General features: G+C 28.1%; 1 protein-coding gene across 1 annotated transcript in view; it reads left to right on the top strand.

Moving 5' to 3' along the window:
* Shab (potassium voltage-gated channel shaker cognate b) overlaps positions 1-20,463 on the top strand; it is a 506,172-nt gene that overhangs the window by 434,142 nt on the left and 51,567 nt on the right. Inside the window, exon 6 of the mRNA XM_075368331.1 lies at positions 404-618. Coding sequence (XP_075224446.1) covers positions 404-618 — 215 coding nt within the window. The remainder of the gene's footprint in view (positions 1-403; positions 619-20,463) is intronic.

Genomic DNA, 20,463 nt, shown 5'->3' with positions numbered 1-20,463 from the left:
TGGGTTGATGTTACTAGTCCTGAACAGGTATAACTGCACTGAAGAAGGAACTTGAAAAGTCTTCAGGAGAACAATTTCCTTGTAATTTGATAGAGAATTGTTTGTACTTTTTAATATTTTAAAGCCATATAATCAATATAATCTCAATTATTTTTTATATATCTTTACACAATTAAAACATGATGGGTTTAATGTGAATTTGATAATTTTAAATTGGAATAAATGTTAAATTATATAATAATAAAATAAAATGTAAATTAAGTCTTAAAACTGAAAATTAAATAAATGTTAAATTTGCAATATGATTTTTAAATGTGAATGTTTTTCTTACCAAACTATATTGTTAGGTTTACCGGAATAGTTTAGTGTTATTGAAAGAAATACATTTGTTACTTTATTTCAGATGCCGTTCTTGGTCACAATATGTCAAATGCTGATGGTAATAGTACAGAGGGAGAGAGTAGTGCAAATCCAGCACAGACTGGCGCTGGCTGCTATAAGAATCATGAACACTTTACTTCCAGACATCGCCGGCCTCCTGCTCAGCCACCCTTGCTTGACCTTGAACCTCCTGAACAATTACCACCTCAGTCACCACCACATAATCCCATCAGTCCAGTAAGTAAACTTTTTTATGTTATTAAAATAAGTTAATTACATATAATACTGATAAGTTTATCATTCAGTATTTTGTAAATATGCATATAAATTTTTATCGCACATTTTTATTGTCATATTTTATTGTAAGAGTAATCAATACTATAAATATTTATTTATAAAATACTTAACTATCTTTAAAATTAATAAAAATAACAGTTCATGTTCTGGTACAGTTTTTAACAGCACTGGTCAGTCTCTACCCATTTTGTCATCTCTTAAATGGAAAAGCATCACTGACTTATTATTTTTAAGAATTAGTAGTGTTACCAATATTATGTGATATTTTCTTTCTAACAAGCTAAGTATAGTATTTTAAAATATGTTTTGATGATAACAGATTCTGCATTACTACGTTTTAAATATATACCTTTCAAACCATAAAAATAGAAAGACCATGAATCCAAAATATAACCATAAACTACCTTATCTGAATCACATATTTCTATTCTAAACAATTTCAACAAATATCATTCTCCTAACCTATTCTTTATTTAAACTACTTTTAGTGACTTTTATTTTAATAAAAAACTATTTTTTTTATTTTATTTTTTTTTTTTTTTTTGTTAGAAGATAAATAAAGTATATCAATACTTGTTATAATATACAAATTAATAACTCTATTTTTATTTTTAGTTGTACGAGTATATAGAATAAATACATAAATAATTTAGCCATAAATTTTCTTAATTTATTATAAATAAAAAAAAATTATTTCTGATATTTTAAATAAAAAATGCATTGAATCAAATAATTATAACTAAAAAAGAAAGAATGAATTTTCTCATTTAAAAAATAATATAAATCAATTACTACCAACATTTATTTACTTATTACTTTTTTTTTATAAAATGTTAAAACATTACATTTTTGGGTCTATAAATCTTGTTCATATTTTCATTATTATATATAATTCAACATTGATAAATATTTTATCAAAATGCATCCTAGTAGTAGTTAATGTTTTTTTTAAGATAATAAAATTTAGTTTAAAATTATTTAATACTTCCTTTTTTATTTTTGTTGTCTTATTTATTTTTTTCTGAGAAAAGCACAAAAAAAATAACTCTGACACAGGGAAAAAAAAGCAAAATATGTGTCTTATTTTAAATACTTATTTAACTATAATTAAATATACTCATTGTACATTATTATTAACAAAGAATATACCTTTGCTCAATGCAAAATTTCTTATCGGTTGCGAAATTAACAAGTGAAAATGTGAAATCTATTTTGATATGATACATATTCTTTTTATCCCATAGTGCATTTCTTTCCCCTACTTGAATAGAAAACTGTATAAATTGTTTCACAACAGAAATAATTAACCTGTAGAAAGACATTGAGTGGTAGTTACAGCACCACTGAATATCACCTTCACTCTGGTAACCTTTGGAATGATAATTTGTAAAAATATTTCTGATTTCATGAAAAAGACAACGAGGTGTCATTTGATGAAAGACTCTTTCATATCAGCAATGGAAATATAGGAAGTACAGAGAGAGGGGAAGTTCTGTACTTTTTGTAGGTTAAATTAGATGTTTACATCACAATTTTTATATCATATATGTTTGTATATGTACATTCACAATTTTTATATCATAAATTATATTTTTTGGAGAAGTATGTAAAAAATGATTAAAATATGAATAATTCAGTTACTTTTATTTATTTATTATTCAACTTTTGCAGATGCTTTTTATAGTAGATTAATTATTTTCTCTGTTTTCAATCCTAATCGTGTAATTACTAACCCTAAATTATACTTTATTTTGTTCATGATCCAAGTTAGTCCCTTATAGTGTCCATATTGTGATTCTCATTAGTGATTTATAAATCTTGTTGGAGAGCTACAATTCAGCTGTTTTAAAGGAACATTTTACTTTACCATTTTTAATAGATTACAAAGCCATTTAAAAATGTTCACCACATTATTTAAAACACAATTAAAAAGATTTTCTTTTACACAAAACAATATTACTCTCTCAATAAATTTTTAAATAGTACTAATTATAAGATTTCAAAAATCCTGTATTTTCTGCATCCTGTTCAATGTGTATATAAATATGTGCTCAAATAATTTTCATTTACACCTTCTGAATTGTGGTCTATTTTGTTATTATTTTTTATACTTAGTATCTTCATGTATTTATCTTAAAATTATTTCATGTGTTTATATATAAATAATTAATGTGGACTTTAATCAGATTTTTTTTAAATTTTATAATTATTATTTTGTGATTTTACTCTGATCAAGGTTTTACCATGGTTTCCTTTGATCCATCCAGGCAAATCCTAGGGTCTTTTTTATCCATGGAGTAGTATATCTACCCATTCATGGTGTGATCTATGTAATGTATTATTATGTATTAATCAGAATAAAGAATTTTTTCCTTATTATGTTATATTTACACTTATTATCCTTATTTGAGAAAAAAGATTATTCATTTCTAAATTTAATATTTCTGATGATAAACCTATTCTATTAAAAAATATAGAAATAAATCAAAAGTTTAAAGGAACATTAATTTTACATTAAAATTTTAACATCAAAATTTATTTTTAAATCCATTTGTTGAAATAGATCATTGGGTAAACAATTAATATCTAATCCATGAAAGAAATGTTAAATAAAGGGTAATTGTATTAAAACTAGTATTTTATGTGTTTTTTAAAGAATGTAGATCTTAATAGGGTAAAAACAGGAAGAAAAATAACAAAAGAATAAATATATGTATTTGAAAATTATAATATTGTATAAAAGATAAGTACGTATACATACAATAAAATAATCTATAACATGAATGAATTAAATAATAATTATACTCGTACAATTAACACTCTTCCATATTATAATCAATGTAATTTCTCCTTTTATCTTTATTGATCAGAGAAATATATTTCTTTATTAGGATTCATTTAAATAAGACTTAATCTTATTAATAATAATATTATTTTATTACACCCCTTTGAGAAGCTGGACAATTTTTACTCACTCAAGTTCAGTTTAAGGTATGACTAATTTTAATACTAAATAAGTTATCTACTAAAACAGATAAGGAATTTAAATCTATTTCTAGTCTGTGATCTTAACCTGTTAATAGACTCCAGTATAGTACAACCTATAATTGGTACTAACTAAAAGAATTTCTATGGAAACTGCTTTAAACCAACTTATAATAAAACACAGAATTTCCCCAACCTCTCTTTTCACATATCGCATTTTCACTAATAAAAGATGGAGCTGAGTTTGAGTTGTAACTAATTTTTTTACAAAGTGGTCTAAAAACACATAATACCTTATTTACAAAACAAGGCATGCTTAATTAATATTAAACGAGAATACAACAATGGGAAAATATGTTTTTATACCCTTTTTTTATATAAGCTAGTTCTGAGTTCAACTGCAGCTGGCAATAACAAATATGCAAAATATGTAATTAATAGTATGCTAAAAGATGTACTTTTATCTTTACCCTTAGTAAATTTCAGGTTTTTTTAATGATTATTTAGCCAATAGTTAACCTTTTAAATAAATATAATATTTCCATTTCTATTCATTGTATCAAGATTATTTTTTAATAATAGTAAAGAACTTTTTAACAGAAATAAAAAATGTCTTTATTTATAAATTTCATGCTAGTTGAAAAGAAAAAATTAAGTTTACAAAAATAGAAATTTATTTAAAATCCTACAGTTCGACCCTAACTTTAGCGTAGTCTGTTTTTGCAGAAGGTGCTAAGACTAGAAGTGTTTTTATAATTCTTATCTTTTTATGATTTTAACCTGGTTTTTTCCCTATATTACAAGTAATTTAAATTCCCTTGCAGTTAATAATTTCTATTAAATAATAAGTTTAGTAAAGTAGTACTTTCCATTGCAGTAGATATATGTCTACTGCAATATAATATATTTATTATAATCATTTTTTTTTTCTTGAGGTTTAAGGGGCATCGACTATTGTGGTCATAACTCCTTTTCGCATAAAAAAAGAGAAAATATTTCTTTTCCCTTCCTCATCATTTCACTAGCAATACAGTCAACAGACTAGTTTTGTCAAAAACAGATCATTTAGAACATAGATTGTCAAATGGTTATTTATGGAATGAAACACAAAATTATAAGGGTGTAGGGCCCTTGCCACTTAAAAACATAAACCATTTCTAACAAAACATTGTCAAAGCAATCAAATTCACTTCAGAAAAGTACGACAACAAACATCATTAAAATGATGACTAGCATGTAAAGGGCTCTTGCCACTTTAACAATGCACAAACCACTTCTATCTATCTATATATATATAAGTTATTAAAACATCTTCATGTTATGCAAAACTTAAAATGTATATCCTTTCATTAAAGTTTGTCAAAAAACACAAAAAATGAGCTTCTTCGAATGCCATATCGCCTAGGTTTTCCCTTAGGCCATTCTTTTTTGTTTCTCTTTTCCAACTTCCTATAGGCCTCAAAGTCAAATTCCAACGTATCTTAGGCCTTGGAGATGGGATCATCAGATCTCCACAATAAAACATGGAGAAAGTTTTGCTACCGGCATCGGATGATACTGGATCAGATGCTGTGCTCAGTAGTGCCTCGGAGTCGAGATTTGATGTACTCCCTGCTAATGCTTGTGGGGTGAGAGAACTCCTCACCCTCTCACTTAAAGGCCTCCATGCTTTGCGGGCTCCATTTTTGTTTTTACTGAGTTCCACAATAATATCCTTTACTTTGAAAGAAGATACATTAGTTGATAGCCTGTGCATGTACCTTACCTTACCTTAGGCGATCTATTTTTGACGATTTTCTTCACTTTGAAGTAGCTCACCTTTTGACTGGTCTTAATCTCTTGGATTGCTACCTCTTTTTTATGCATTGGGCAGTTTCAAAATCTTCCTAAATGATTCCCATGACAATTTTCGCAGAAAAGTGGATCCCTGTGCGGTCATTTGGAAGGAGCGATTTATCACAAACACACATCTGTTTCCTAGTGCAATGTGCCAATGTGTATCCAAAAGTCTGACATCCAAAGCATCGCAACAGAATCGGGATAAACAGACGGACATCTGGTCTCTGAAAGCCAGCCTTTTTATTTTCTGAGGACTTTGGCTTGTTGAATGTCAATATGTGCAAGGCGGAGGGTAGAACTTATCCAATGCGTCAGGTGTTCAATCATCGGCAAGCTATAACTCTTTGTTCATTCAGTTCCTCGACGATTTTCTCGTAGGAGCAGTTCAGTAAGTCCCTGCACACAACTACACCCTTCAACGTATTTCAAGTCCCGTGTGGTGCAACTTCAATGTCTAATAGTCCAATCTTGTTCACCTTCATCAGCCGTGATGATTGTAAATCATTGAGTTTCAACAAACAATCCTACTGCAGTCTTCCTTACAATCTTTACCGATCCTCCAGCAGCTTCCATGATGCATCGGACTTATCTTGCTAAAATCTCCTTCACTTCTTTTGATTACAATATATTTAATATTTTGGAATCACAACGTTGCCTTTCGGTTGAAACTTTGTTCGGTCCATCTTATCAATGTTCATGAATTCTACATTCTTCCTCCTCTTCACTTGCAAAGAGAGAGGCTATCCATGACAAGGGTTTTTACTTGAACCTTTACTTGAAGTTGTGGAATTAGACGTATCCATAGCCTATAGTGTTGCTAGTCAATATTTCATAAGTTGCGGGCAGAGATACAGTTGCCTCGGATCATAGATCCTGCCTAGGTTCCCCCAGTCAGCCACCTCCCACAAATTTAACCCGGGCCGGGGAGTCGGGTACTGCCCGATATCCCAGGGCTAGCACGTAGCAGTAAGAAAGGCTCCGATACCCTTACCCATAGAACAATCCCTGTCAATTACCGAAGTGACTAACTCACGCTGAGCGGCGCACGATTTCGGCAGAGTAAGCTCACAGAAGCCCACCCTCAATCACAACCGAGAAAAGAGATGGTCTCTCCCCGTCGGCACACCACCCAGCGTCAGCAAATAGATCACGATCCCACCTCCCAACCCCGCTGCAAGCAGCGAAACCGAGATTATTATTATTATTTTCACGGACTCGCGTGAGCACGGAGGGCCTGGGCGTCAGTTGGTTGAGGCCACCCTCGGTGACCACTCTCGCTTTCCTTTCTTTCAATTTTTTTCTATTGGATATTACTAATCATTCGCGCCACTGCATATATGAGATCATTGATCTCTGTTATTTCCAATTATTCTTGTTTTTCACGATATCTTGCATTATGAGGTTGATTCTACTTAGTTTCTGTCGTACGTGAGAATTCTTTTTTATCTTGATCGGTGGTAATCTTTGATGCATCTCCATGCTTGTGACTTCATCATACTGCTGTGATAGGAGGTCAATCATTGCCAGTAGTTCATCATTCCAGTCGATATTCTCCCTCTCATCATTTCCTCTGCCATTAGTCATTTCGCTTGCGCCTTGACCCTGATTTGCCTGACTCTGAATCCTATGTTCGCCGCCAGGTTGGCGTTCATTTTGGGCTCGTATCGCCTTCCTCACATCAAGTTGAATCAATCTCCTCTCCGCGTCCCTAATTTTTTCGGTCTTCTCAATCTATCATCTCTGATTACCGAGTTTCTTACTATCGATGTTGAACCTTGAATTTTAGTTGCGCGCTCTCCATAGGTCGTAAATTTCTCTTTCGATACCTGTTGATTGCATTCGACACTAATAAAAACTCCACATAACTTCTTTGATCTCCGATTCTGACCAGGCGTACTCCGTGGCCTGCGCGGAGTAAGGTGTGATGTATTTACACAATCATCTAATCCGGTTAGGTGTTCGTTACATAATTCATCTCCATGTTTAGCGGCCCCGATCCTCAGAGGGACGCCGCTCGGTTTTGGGATTGTTCTTCTTCAAGTCAATTACAGGCATTCAAATCATCTATTCATTCTCTCTAGAAAACAGATTGTAGATCTTTAATTATATAAACAAAAAAAATTACTTACATAAGTTTACTAATTCAAATAATTACGCTGAACACAACAGTAATAATAATAATAATTATTAGTTGTTATTTGGGAAAAAGAAATTAACTACAAAACCAATGCAACATGGATTAAAGATGAGGACTACCGTAACCGCAGCCTGGAGGCCGTGCAAAACGAGGATGGTATAACCAGTGACAAGGTACTAAATGCGCTGAAGGAAATGCGTTGGTCAGCACCAGGAATTGACGGGGTACATAACTTCTGGTTGAAACGATTACACCCCCTACATGCTAAGAGAGCGCAAGCCTTCACAAAGGTATTGAGGAGATCCCGCCATAACTTACAGTGGATGACAGAAGACATAATATACGTGATAACCAGAGAAAGAGAATGAGAGTATGCCAAGAAGATATGAGACAATGGAGAACCCGACTACTGATCAATAAGGGAACCGGCTCCATGAGAATGAGAACGATCTTCATACGGAGAGACATATTTCAGAGAGACGTACTGCTTTTCTGCTTAGAGCCAGTACCCCCTATGTATTGACTGAGAAGTATTAAACTAGGATATGAGATGTGTAAAAATGAGGAGCCAATTTTCCCCATCTTTTGTATATAGATGATATAAAACTAATTGCAAAAAGTCCAGAAGAACTTAACAGCTTGATGCAGACAATCAAAGAATTCACCAGCGATATCGGGATGGAATTTGGACTGGATAAATGCTTGAAGGTCGTTCTTAGAAGAGGAATGAGAGCTGAAATGCTGAGTGAGAACGGTTATAAGACAATTAGAGCATGGAGAGGTAAACAAATCCTGGATATGGAAGAAGTTCCTCAAATCAAGGATGCAGATGTCAAGGAAAAGCTGCCTAAACATCATTAGGAGAGTAAGGTCCGTCGTAGAAAACAGGCTAACCTCGAGGAACAAAATCATGGCGGTCGGAAACTTGCCCGTATCTAACTTGCTCGAGCTCAACTTCGATATCGTGTAATGGACAGAAGTAGAGGCAGCCGAATTAGATCGTAAGATGAGAAAATTATTCTCAATCAATGAAATGGTGTATCCGCGAACAGACTTGGACGGACTGTACGTCTCGCAGAAAGAAGGGGCCAGAGGATTGCGGCAAATCGTCGCAGCATATAGAAATGCAATCGTTGTTCTAGCGCAATTCAAACTGATAAACAGAATGATAAGCTGATGATAAATTTATAAGAATGGAACAACAGCCAAGGTATTTGGAGTCCTATCGAAAGCCCTCAGAATTGCAAAAAAATGTGTAGGATTGCTGGGAGATGAAGATGAATGGCTACCGCAAGATGCTTTGATGAACACTTAGCGTGAAGAAAATATCCCTGGAAGCATCGAAATGGGAAAAATATTCATGGCCAGTATGCCATCAGAATGGAGGCAACAGTGTCAAGGATTCCACAGTATGATGGCTTCTTAGAGGACAACTGAAGGCTGAAACTAAAACCCTGATTGTAGCAGTGCAGGATCAGGCACTAAAGACAAGAAGTTACAAAAATACATTATGAAAACAAGGGAGGATGACAAATGTAGACTGCAGGACCTACTCCGAAAAAATAAATCATATATTGGGGTGCCCTCAACTGACAAAATTCAGGTACCTGCAAAGGCACAATAGATTATGTGATTATGTTCACTGGGCTAGGTGTAGAGAACTCCAAACACCATTGAATAAGGAGAAATGGTATATACATTCCAAAGCGGGAAGTTAAAAAAAACAGGCCAGTACACACAGTTGAATCGTACATCGACAGGTGAATGCGAATAGACCCGATATTGAATTGAAGGATCATAGAGAGCGAAATAAGTTGTTGGTAGACATCTCTGTTATAAAAGAAGCAATTATCACTCAAAAAAATCCCAAGAAGAAATTGAAATATCGGTAACTCAAGATTGAGTTAAGCAGGATTTAGGACATGAAGACAAAGATAGTGCCGATAGTTGTTGGGGCCCTGTGAATGGCCTCTAAGGAACAGGAACAAGATTTGAAGAAAGTGCAAGGAAACTGAAACTTTTAGGCCAGGACGTGGGCTGTACCTTAATGGTACATCCTGAGGAGAGCATTGGATTAAATGATGCAATCTTCCTTTGTTTTCGTGTGTGCGCGTGTGTGTGTGTTATTTACATACACACAGTAAGGAGATATTAGCAATCATTCCCTTTAGTACCTGTTTGCGTGCTGGAGAGTGGCCACCCCCTACTGGTCTTATTTATTATTTATTTTACTTATTACTTATTTTGGACTTATTTTTTAGTAAGTTATTTATTTCAAGTTTATTAATAAAAAAAAAGAATAACTCATTATTTCACTTGAATGTTGTACCTTTAGTTTTGGTTTTAAAAAGTATTTATTATTAGCATAGGTCAGTATGACTTTTAATATTTTTACTGGTTACTTAATTATTACTTAGGCATGCAGTTTTCAGTAACTACAAAACATGTTTTAAATGCCTTTTCAATATTATTGATAAATATTATGTTCGTAGACAACCGCCTTTTTTTTTTCATTTCTGTTACAAAATCATTTTGTCATGATTGCTTAAGATTACCTTCTTATCTTTAAATTGCTATTATTACCAAAATAACCAGAATTCGATGAGAGTAAAGTTAGAAATTCATATTTTATGTAACACATGTTAATTATGTATCTTATAAATTTGTTTTGTAGATATAATTAGGCTTAAAACTTGCATATGTAAACAATTTCATGAAAAAGATTTTTTATTTCTTTAAATGAAAATGATGTGACCCATTTCTTGTTGTGTAAACAAATCCTTAATGTAATCGTGAAAAACAAAACGGACTTTAACATATTCATTTTTTTTTTTTAATAGATATCTTGGTTATGAAATTACAACAGCTCAAACTCAGGTTTTTCTTTTGTTTCCCAAACTTTAGTTTGTTGAAAAAAATTATAATTTAATAATTTTTCATGCAGTTTCTTTATTAGATTATTTAGGAAGATTTATAATAAATTTTATTACTATATTTATTGGTAGTTTATAGCAGGTAGAATATTGTCTGTTCTTTAATTTTGTTTTTTTTAATTATTTTTTTTTAAGTATATAATGCAGTAAACATCACTTTATAGAAATTTTCATAATATAATTTTAAAATTTCTACAAAATGTAATTTGTTCCTTTCATAACTAACAACTTATTCTTTAGGAATTTTAATATTACAATGCATGAATTCCATAACAGTGAGATATTTATGTGTTGGTGTCATTAAAAGTGTACTTAATTATTACAAATCTTAAAAAAATGTTTCTTTTGTAAGTAGTTGTGATTACTCTTATAATTTTTTTTAATTTCGTTTGTTTGCTTATTTGGCACATGGTTTTCATTATTATATACAGCATATAAGATATTTTAGCATTATAATAAAAAAGTGTTTTATTGGTTATAATAACTATAGGTATAAGAAAGAACCAATCTTATTTATTTTATTTTTTTTATCACCTAGCTTTAAGCATTAGAATTAAATTTCTATGTTACAGTAATATAAAAAATAAGCATTATAATCATTGTTATTATTACATTTGTAATATTACACATTGCTTTATTAATTTTATGGTAATGAGAAAAACAGCTTCATTATTTGTACTGTATATGATGAAATATATGTTACCCTATTTAGTGGTTGTTATTTGAAATTAGTAATTCTGTTGTTAATTAATAAATTATTTGTTTAATTTATGTGAAATTTCTTGTTCCTTCTACATCTGTCTTTTTTTGTTATATTTTCTTACACTAAAGTTCTTTTTATACATGTTCTTCATTTTACTTTACATTATATATTATTACTTGTAAATAATGTTCTGTTTTGCTCCCAGCATGCTCTGCGTGCATATTACATACAATATTTTTATTGTTTTATTTTCTATTTAATTAACTCAAGCTGCATGAAGCAGTAAACAGATATTTGGTTTGTTTTATGCTTTACTGGCTCATATTTCATTTGTGCAGTATATGTTCATTAAGGTATACATGCATCTGTTAAACCAGCAAATCATAAAACAATAATCTCCATGTTTATTGCCATATTTTTATTTTAATCAAGGTAAAACAATCATCGTTTAGAAGAACGATATAATGTTATAAAATTTAGCATAATGATATTAGTTAATGAATTATTTCAGGTTAAAAATCTTTATTAAATTTGATTCTAAATGAAAAATTATATAATTATGAATTTGTTAAATTTCATAATTATATTTTCTTATTAAATACTTTTCCCTGTTTAGTTGTTTTCTTTTTTGTTTTTTTTTTATTTTTTTTATTTTTGTGGTATTTATTTTTTTAAGATTTTGTCACGAATTAATTATAAAGAAATTTTGAATAATACTTTAATTAATTTTTTACTCATTTTTATGTATATGAATTATTCTCTAATTAATGCTGTTATAATTATTCAATTTTAACAAATTGATAAAATTTGAATTTGTTCAACAATCAAATTCCTTTTTAATCATGATTTTTTCTAAAATAAATGGTCAACTAAATTCATGTTTATAGGAAGACTATATACATAAGTGTAAAAAAAAACAACATAACTGCATCAATAAAGAAATGAAACTGAGTATTATAAAAATATGTATAATAATAATAATAATGGTAGATGTAAGATTTAAACATTACATTACAATAATACTATTTTTTATGCTTTCAATCATACTTTTGTCGTTTTTTCAATCTCTTTAATTAAATTGCATTCTATTCTTCATATTTTTTTTCTATAATGGTAATTATAATGATCAATTGTTTAGGTCTTTCAAAGAGGAACTTAGATTAACTTATAACATTTATTACAAAAATGTTGTAATTTGTATATTCTAAGACTACTGTTGTTTGCTAAATATTTATACCATTCTATTAACAATGCAAATGGCAGTTTTTTTTTGTTTTTTATTGTGTGAGTGTTATATGTATGTATGTGTCTCTCTATAAACTGTTTTTGTGTAAAATAAATAATGTTATACAATTAAATATTTTTTTTTTATGTTACTACTGATCGCATTAATTGTTTGGTTGTTGTAAGAAAGGTTTGTGTGTTATATGTTTGCTATGATTTGTTGTATTACATTTTTAATAATTATATCAGGAAAGGGGCTAATTACATTTTTCTTTCACATTTTTACTATGTATATTTTATATGTATCATATAATTAATTATACACTTTTGTATGAGAACTGAACTGCTAAACTATACTTTTATCAGTTCAATTTAAGTATTTTTTTTAATTATATTGGTCTACTCAAGAATTTTTTATACTAAATGTTTGTAAGTAAAACCTTTTTATTTTATTTTATATTTAGTAAATTTGATCAAGTAGATTTTACTGTAGTTAGGCTATTAGGTTCACATAAAAAAATTTTAATCCAACTAAATTAATTTGTATTATAATTATTATTTGTATAGAGCACCATACACTTAAAAAAAAAAAAAGAAGTTATCTGTATTCTTCGAAATATTCAAATTTCAAATATTCGTACTTTGATAATGTATCGTTTTGATTATGCAGATTTTAAAGATCAATAGATGTAAAAATGTGGTAGCAATAAAGTATAATTTTTCTTACTGAATTTTTATATAAAAGAAGACTCATTTGTCTATTTCAAAAATTTTAAGAAACCTTTAAATATGTTTAGCATCATCAATAATTTGAACTATTCTTTGCTGTTTAAATAGTATTGTGCATCCTTATTTCAGTTATTCAAATGGTTTCAAATTTAAAGAATTCTTTATATTTCCATTGTAAGACTTACTGATGGTATAAGAAAGATGTATCATATATATTACACTTTGTTGTACATTTTCAACAATCACTTTGATGATGTTAAGTGCAAAGTTAAAGTTGATGAAGTTACTAATCAGTAACTGAACAGATAACATTGTTATTTTTATAAAAGGAAAATAATTAATACTTTAATACTTTTTTTAGGTTTTAGATGATCTCTTCATGAATTTTACTATGAAGATCTAGTTACTGAATCTCTTTTACTTAAAAAATTTAAATCTATTTAAAATTTCAGTTACAAACTAGTAAAGGTCAATCCATTTTTAGCACTCTAACTACACAAATACTGACAATTAACATAAAACTGATGTTTATGATTTGCTTACCCAGAGTATTGTTGATTTTTTAGTATACAATTGTACAGAGTGTTTCAAATGTAACTAGCTAAATTCTGAAATGTTCATTCAAAAATATGCAAAACAAGTTCCTATGAGCATATAGTAAAAAAAAACACTTCATTTTCTACTCCTTTGTAGGTGTTTTCTTTCCTTTTTTTTAGAAATTTATATCAAAAATGGATTGAAGTAGCTAATTTTAGTAGTTAATGAAACTTCATACTCAAGTTTAAATTTTAATTCTTACAAAATAAATAAGCATAATAGACTTGGATTTAAAAATTTTTAAATATTACTCGCATCAATTTTTAAATTATTAATATCTTTATAAGTATAAGTTTTGTAAATTTTATTCTTTTTAATAAAATTTTGAATATTTTTTATTAAGAATAAATATGAGATCATATTCTTTCAATTACAACTTCAAAAAATCACCTTATGTTAATAATCTAAATACATTAAATTACCAGCTTTTTATAAAAATGCATAGAATCAAAATTTATACCCTAAGTGCTAAGGTAAAAAACTGAAACAGAACATTACATCTTTGTTATTAATAGCAGCAAAAACTAGCACAGATTACTTTTTTGCCACAATTCAATTGTTTGATGTGTTATTTAAACAAATGGTTTCATTCACAATAAAAGAAATCACGATTTTAACTAATAAAACATAATTTTATTATTTACAAACCTAATATTTACATTTAATATTGATTCAAAATTTTATAAGCCTACTAATTTCAATTTGAATACAATTTTATAATATATATTTATAAATATATTTATATTTATTATATTTATTTGTTTGCTTAAGAATGACAGTTACTTAATCTTGATTACTAAATTTCATTAAATTACTTTAATCTGTATTTGAGAAAGGAATTTCTATAAAATAAATATCAAAGTTATAAGAAAAAGTTAAACTGAACTCTGAGTTAACTCAGAATTAAGTTTAACTTTGTTAAACTAAACAGATATGCAGATGCATATCTGTTTAGTTTGTATATATAAGCCATTCAACATGCAGAATCATGAAGATCACTGCTGGTGAACAGGCTTAACCATACTACGTTCCATATTTTTATTTTTAAGACAGGTCATGGAATTTTTTTATCGCAGTCATAGTTTCCCTTCTGTTATTAGTGAATGTCTTTCACAAATTTTGAATAAAATTAGTGAAATTACATCTGTGAATTACTTTTTGAATAAACTGTACAGTGTGTTATAAAGAACTAATTATTTGTTCTGATATGAAATTTATTGCAAAACTTACATGTGTTGAATTAAAGTACTAACCGATTTCTGTTTGTTGTACTGCAGAGTTGATTCCTAATTAAGTAAATATAAGCACTAATAGCATTGTTTTATTTGGTCTAACAGCATTGATTTTTTTTCAGACCATAGTGTTCATTGTAACTTGTTGTTAATAAGATTCATGAAGACAGGACCACAAATAAGTACCCTAATCAGAGGCAAGCTCTCTCTACCTACTCTCCCTACACTCTTCTGTTCCTTATGTTCATCTCTTTTCTCTAAGATGAAACCATCTGAATTGTGTCATCAGCACCTTGGCTCATGTCATGCCATGCCCAGCATCTTTTAACAAAGTAGCTTAGACCTACCAAATAAAGCCAGGTCTCCTACTTTAAAATCTAAAACTAATGCTACTTATTGTTATTGATTAAAAATTTAAACATGGATAAAATATTTTTAAATACAAGTTTTCTACTTGCATGAAACTGTTTTAAGCTACTCATAAAGAGCATTCATTGATGACAGGTATCTTTGCTGCATTGTGATTTCATTGGAATCTCACACGTGAAAAGTACTATAACTATCCCAGTCACCAGTAAAAGCTATCTGCTCATAACTAAAGATGTTTTGATTGGGGTAAAAAGATTCATTAAATTTAAAAAGTCAGTTAAGATTTTTTTTAATAGTTTATTACTGCTGAATATCAAGAAGAAATCTGTATATACTATATGTTCTTTTGTTTGAATAAATGTGAATAGCCCCAATTCCTGCCCAAAAGTGTTGCAGACACATTTATTTTATTGTAATAAAATATTATATTCCAGTATAAAAACTGAAATTTGTTTGTGCTATTATGAAATTAATGTTTTTAAAGTCAAGTTAAAATTGATAGAGAAACATTTAAAAGTAATTATATTTCATTTTATGGTATTTTTACAGGTATTTTCATAATTGATTATTGATTATTGTTTTGTAACTATTTTTCACATTAAAGCATATAAAAGTAACAATAATAAACCACAACAGACTGCTTTATTACCAGTATTTTACACATTAAGTATTTCTTGTAGTTTACAATTCTGTATTTTGTTGCTTATAATTAAAAAATTTTATTCGTACAAAAATATAACATTTAATAATTTGTGATTAACCATTATTTGTAGTTATTATTCTAGTGCTGTAGAATTATCATTATCATAAAAGCAGTAGTACATAAAATTACTGTTTGTTAAAAATATTTGTTCTGTAGAAGTGTTTACCTTATTTGAATTTTTCTGAAATTGCTTTAATAATGTAGATATTGGTTTAATAATTCTTCAACATGGGTACATTTCAATATTTACACATAAATTTTAGAATGAAAATCAATTAAAGTTTAATGAAACTTATTAAATAAAAACAGGGTTTATTTTTTTTTATCATCAATATTTTAGGAAAAATGTTATAGTTTGTTTATTATATTTCATAATTATGATTAATAATGAAAAATGATATTTTTATTAGTTGAAAACTGTATATTTTCAAAAAATCTGTTAATATACCTTTTATAATATAGCTTTCTTTGACCATTGATAAGTCATCTTACTGGGAAACCCCTTGACCTGCAATTGAACCTAAGGTATTTCGTTAAATAAACAGTGATACGCCAATTAAAACTCTAAAGTAGCATTTTTTAACTTAGGTTGATTTTTAACTCTTACGGTCTTCTATGGTATTTCTTAACCAATTTAAAAATGGTGAAATTTGTAATTACATATGAAAATAAAATCCATTACAAATATGATATGAAAAGCGCATCTCTTTTTTTAATGAACATCTAATTAAATGTAACTTTAAAATTTTAGACTTTTTTTTGTACCTTCCAAAATTACTAGCTGTAGTTTCTTTGCCATAGTAGAGTTATTTTCATCATGAAATAATTTCCCTTCTAATGATAATATTACATATCTACTTCAAACATGAGTACAATACATGTAGTTCATTTCTAAAATGTCTACCCTTAATATAATTACTTTTTACTGCTAGATTCCAGAGAAAAAAGAAAAACCGAGTTCTGAAAGCTAGACAGAAAAAAGTCTGTCATATTGCAGATAGTTTTAAAAAATGTGAAAAAACAGGACTTGAATTCAAATCTAGTGTCCTTACAACAAATAAATTTTATTTTATTTTGATGATTGTGTTTTATGACAATGTTTTATTAGTCAGGTTTTGAGATCCAATATTTTGTATTGTTAAGACAGTCTGATTTATTTTCTTGCGGATTTTGTTTGAACAGTTTCAAAGGACTTAGCAGAAATCTAATTTAGATATCTGTAAATTAAGAATGAATAAATGAATTTATAGTTCATTGGAAAGCTAAAGATCAAACTACAGATTTAAAAAAAAATAATTCTATTAAGATCCAATGATTTTCCACACAACCATATATGAAATTTTGCATATGCATTACATAATTGCTTTAGAAATGATTTACATTTAGAATGATTACCTGAAGATATTTTTAATCAAAATATTATTTAGCATATGTATATATTTTTAGTTACATTAATATAGACCATCTAGTACGGAATATTGTGGTAAGACATACATATCTTACCTTAATTTTACCATGAAAGTACTTTTGCAGGATCCCACATCCTCAGTCATGATTGAAGTATTTAATTAAACTACATATTAAACATTAAAAATAATAAAAATATAAGATTATCTAATAAAACTGCAACAGATAGTAGCACTCATATAATAAATTAAAATACAATTTCCATTATTTTAGTATTTTTAATATTTAATAAACAATTTAATTAAATATTTCAATCGTGACTAATGATGCGGGATCCCACAAAAGTACTTGAATGCTAAAATTAAGATCTGTCTTATCTCATTATTGTGTACCAGGTGGTTTATATTAATAGAATTTAAAATATAATTTAACAGCACAGAGAAAAACATGAATTTTAAAAAGATTAATTTCAATAATATATATATATATATATATATATATATATATATGAATGCATATATATATATATGCATTCATACATATGCATTGTATATATTCCAACTAAGAAAAACTGTAAACTTATTAATAAATTTTGTATTCAATAAAATCATATAGAAAGTAACTTCATATAAGCAATTGTCATTTTCATAATGTTTAATATTTACAACTCATTTATAAAAACAATGTATTGTTGTTTATTAAACTGTGGTTAGAAAATCATGTACTCTACATTACTCCCCACCAAAAATATATAGTCAGATTAGGTCAATGACTATATATTTTATATGCTTTACTGCAGAAAATTTAGTATCTGTTGTGGTTTAAAAAAAAAGATAAGTAATTGTTGCAAACATACATATGTGTCACTCATATTACTTTTCAATTTAATGAAACATCTTGCTTATATTAACTAAATTACTTTCACTTAATTTATATTATATTTGGAAAATTATATTTTAATTCATAAAGTACAGTAAAAACCAAATTACTTGTGGAATATAATGTGACTGTATATATTTTCATTCTAGTTTTCTGTAATTTTATTCTGGCTGAATTCAGAAGTGTATTGGTGTCACAAATATGTATTTATTTTTTTCTTTAATTTTTATCTGACTTTTAATAAACTGCATGATCGTGTATTTTTAAAATGTTCTTTAAGTTATTGTTGTTACTCTTCTCTGTATACTCTTGTTACTTCTAAACTGTATATCCAAATTTTTATCTTTTCCCAGCCAAAAGTCTATAAAACTTTTGGTATTTTATGAATACCTGATTTCTGTTGATTGAAAATATTTAGAAATATATTCACATCACTATTTTAATGTTGTCATATATTAAATGTGACTGTTTCATTACTTAAAAAAAATCATTTTTGAGTTTTTATCAATTGTTGCCACTTGATTGTAACTTACTTCTATTTTCCCTCTATCCAGTGCTATGAAAACATAACATGAGTAAGAAGATAATTGTGAAGTTCAAACAAGCTTATTTGTTATGATTTTAATAGTACTTTAATGATGTTCTCTAAATTTTAATTTTACTCTAAATTATCAATGGTTAATATTTATGAAATGCTCTAAAATTAATATTTGTCTGCATTTCAGCTAATATAATTTTATTTTATTTTGCTTGGTTGCTATTTTTGTTCTGTTTATTCAAATTAAACATTTTATAGTATGGTTCAATCACTGAAAACTAATAAATTGATGGTGAAAACAAAATTAACATATTATTTACGTAGCGTCATTATATTTAGAAAAAGTATAAAAAAACGATTGGTACATAACTCAAACATGATATATTATAAAGCAGACCAATAAATTAATTAAAATGAAAACCAGAACTCAGAATACTATTGATAGCCCTCCTTTCAACTAAGTGAGTCATCAACAGCAATTTTTTGTATTCCTTATTAATAATCTATCATAAACAAGTAAAATTACCATTTTATGTTGTTGAAATAGATAATAATGTAAATCCAATTTATAATTAAACTTTATTTTCTTATAAATTCAGAATAAAAGAAATACATGATCAAAATGTATTTATTATTTTCTTTTAATTTGATTTGATGCAATTTGGGCCATTAGAGTCCATACAAAAATAGTATGATCTATTCACCTTCCAAAAACAACTCTTATAAGCAGGAACTTTCTTTTTTAATAACAGAACTGTTATTCAAAGACAAAAATTTAATCAAAGAGAAGGAATATAACTCTGTGTATTATTTTTCCTTATGTTTCCATAATGATTACATTTTCTCCTCTATATTGTTCATATGAGTGCATCTTCTATTTCATACAATTACTCTGTTGTTATTAACATCATTTGTTACTCTAACTGCCAAGATGTAGCTAATGAATTTCCATTTCTATTTCTACTAGAATATCAACTAACTTTGTTCTTCAGATTTTTATACACAGGTGTTTTAAAATACTTACAGTAGTTTGAGTAAGTGTTTTCTTCCATTTGCTATCAACCAAGTACTTGCTCTTTCTCCCTCGCTTCTGTTTTTTAACAATCCAACTTTTTGTGGTCTCCTTCTAGATGTTTTCTTCTCAAGTTTTTTCATTACTTCCACAGTTCATCTGCTTTATACACACTGACTATCCAAAACATGACATACTTCTAACAGAGTGGATGTTTATTTTTTATTCTTGCCATATCACCTCATTCTACAATTTATATTTTGTTCTTGTACTCTTAAGAACTTTACATTCTACAGTCTGCTGTTTTTTGTATCTTGGTATTTTATTTTTAGAAGATTTCCTGGTTATTTTTTCGTTATTTTTTCATGATAAAACTGAATAAACTAATTTTTTCTAAGGTTCACTTATTTTATGTATTTTCAATATTTTTGAAAGTGGACAGTTTTTCTCAATATATAAAGGCTAAAATTAAATTAAAAATTAAAATCTCAAATAAAA

The sequence above is a fragment of the Lycorma delicatula genome, chromosome 6, assembly GCF_047948215.1.
Source record: "Lycorma delicatula isolate Av1 chromosome 6, ASM4794821v1, whole genome shotgun sequence".
NCBI classification, from domain to species: Eukaryota; Metazoa; Arthropoda; class Insecta; order Hemiptera; family Fulgoridae; genus Lycorma; species Lycorma delicatula.
The sequence above is the reverse complement of the archived record's forward strand: the minus strand, read 5'-3'. Positions and strand labels throughout refer to the sequence as shown.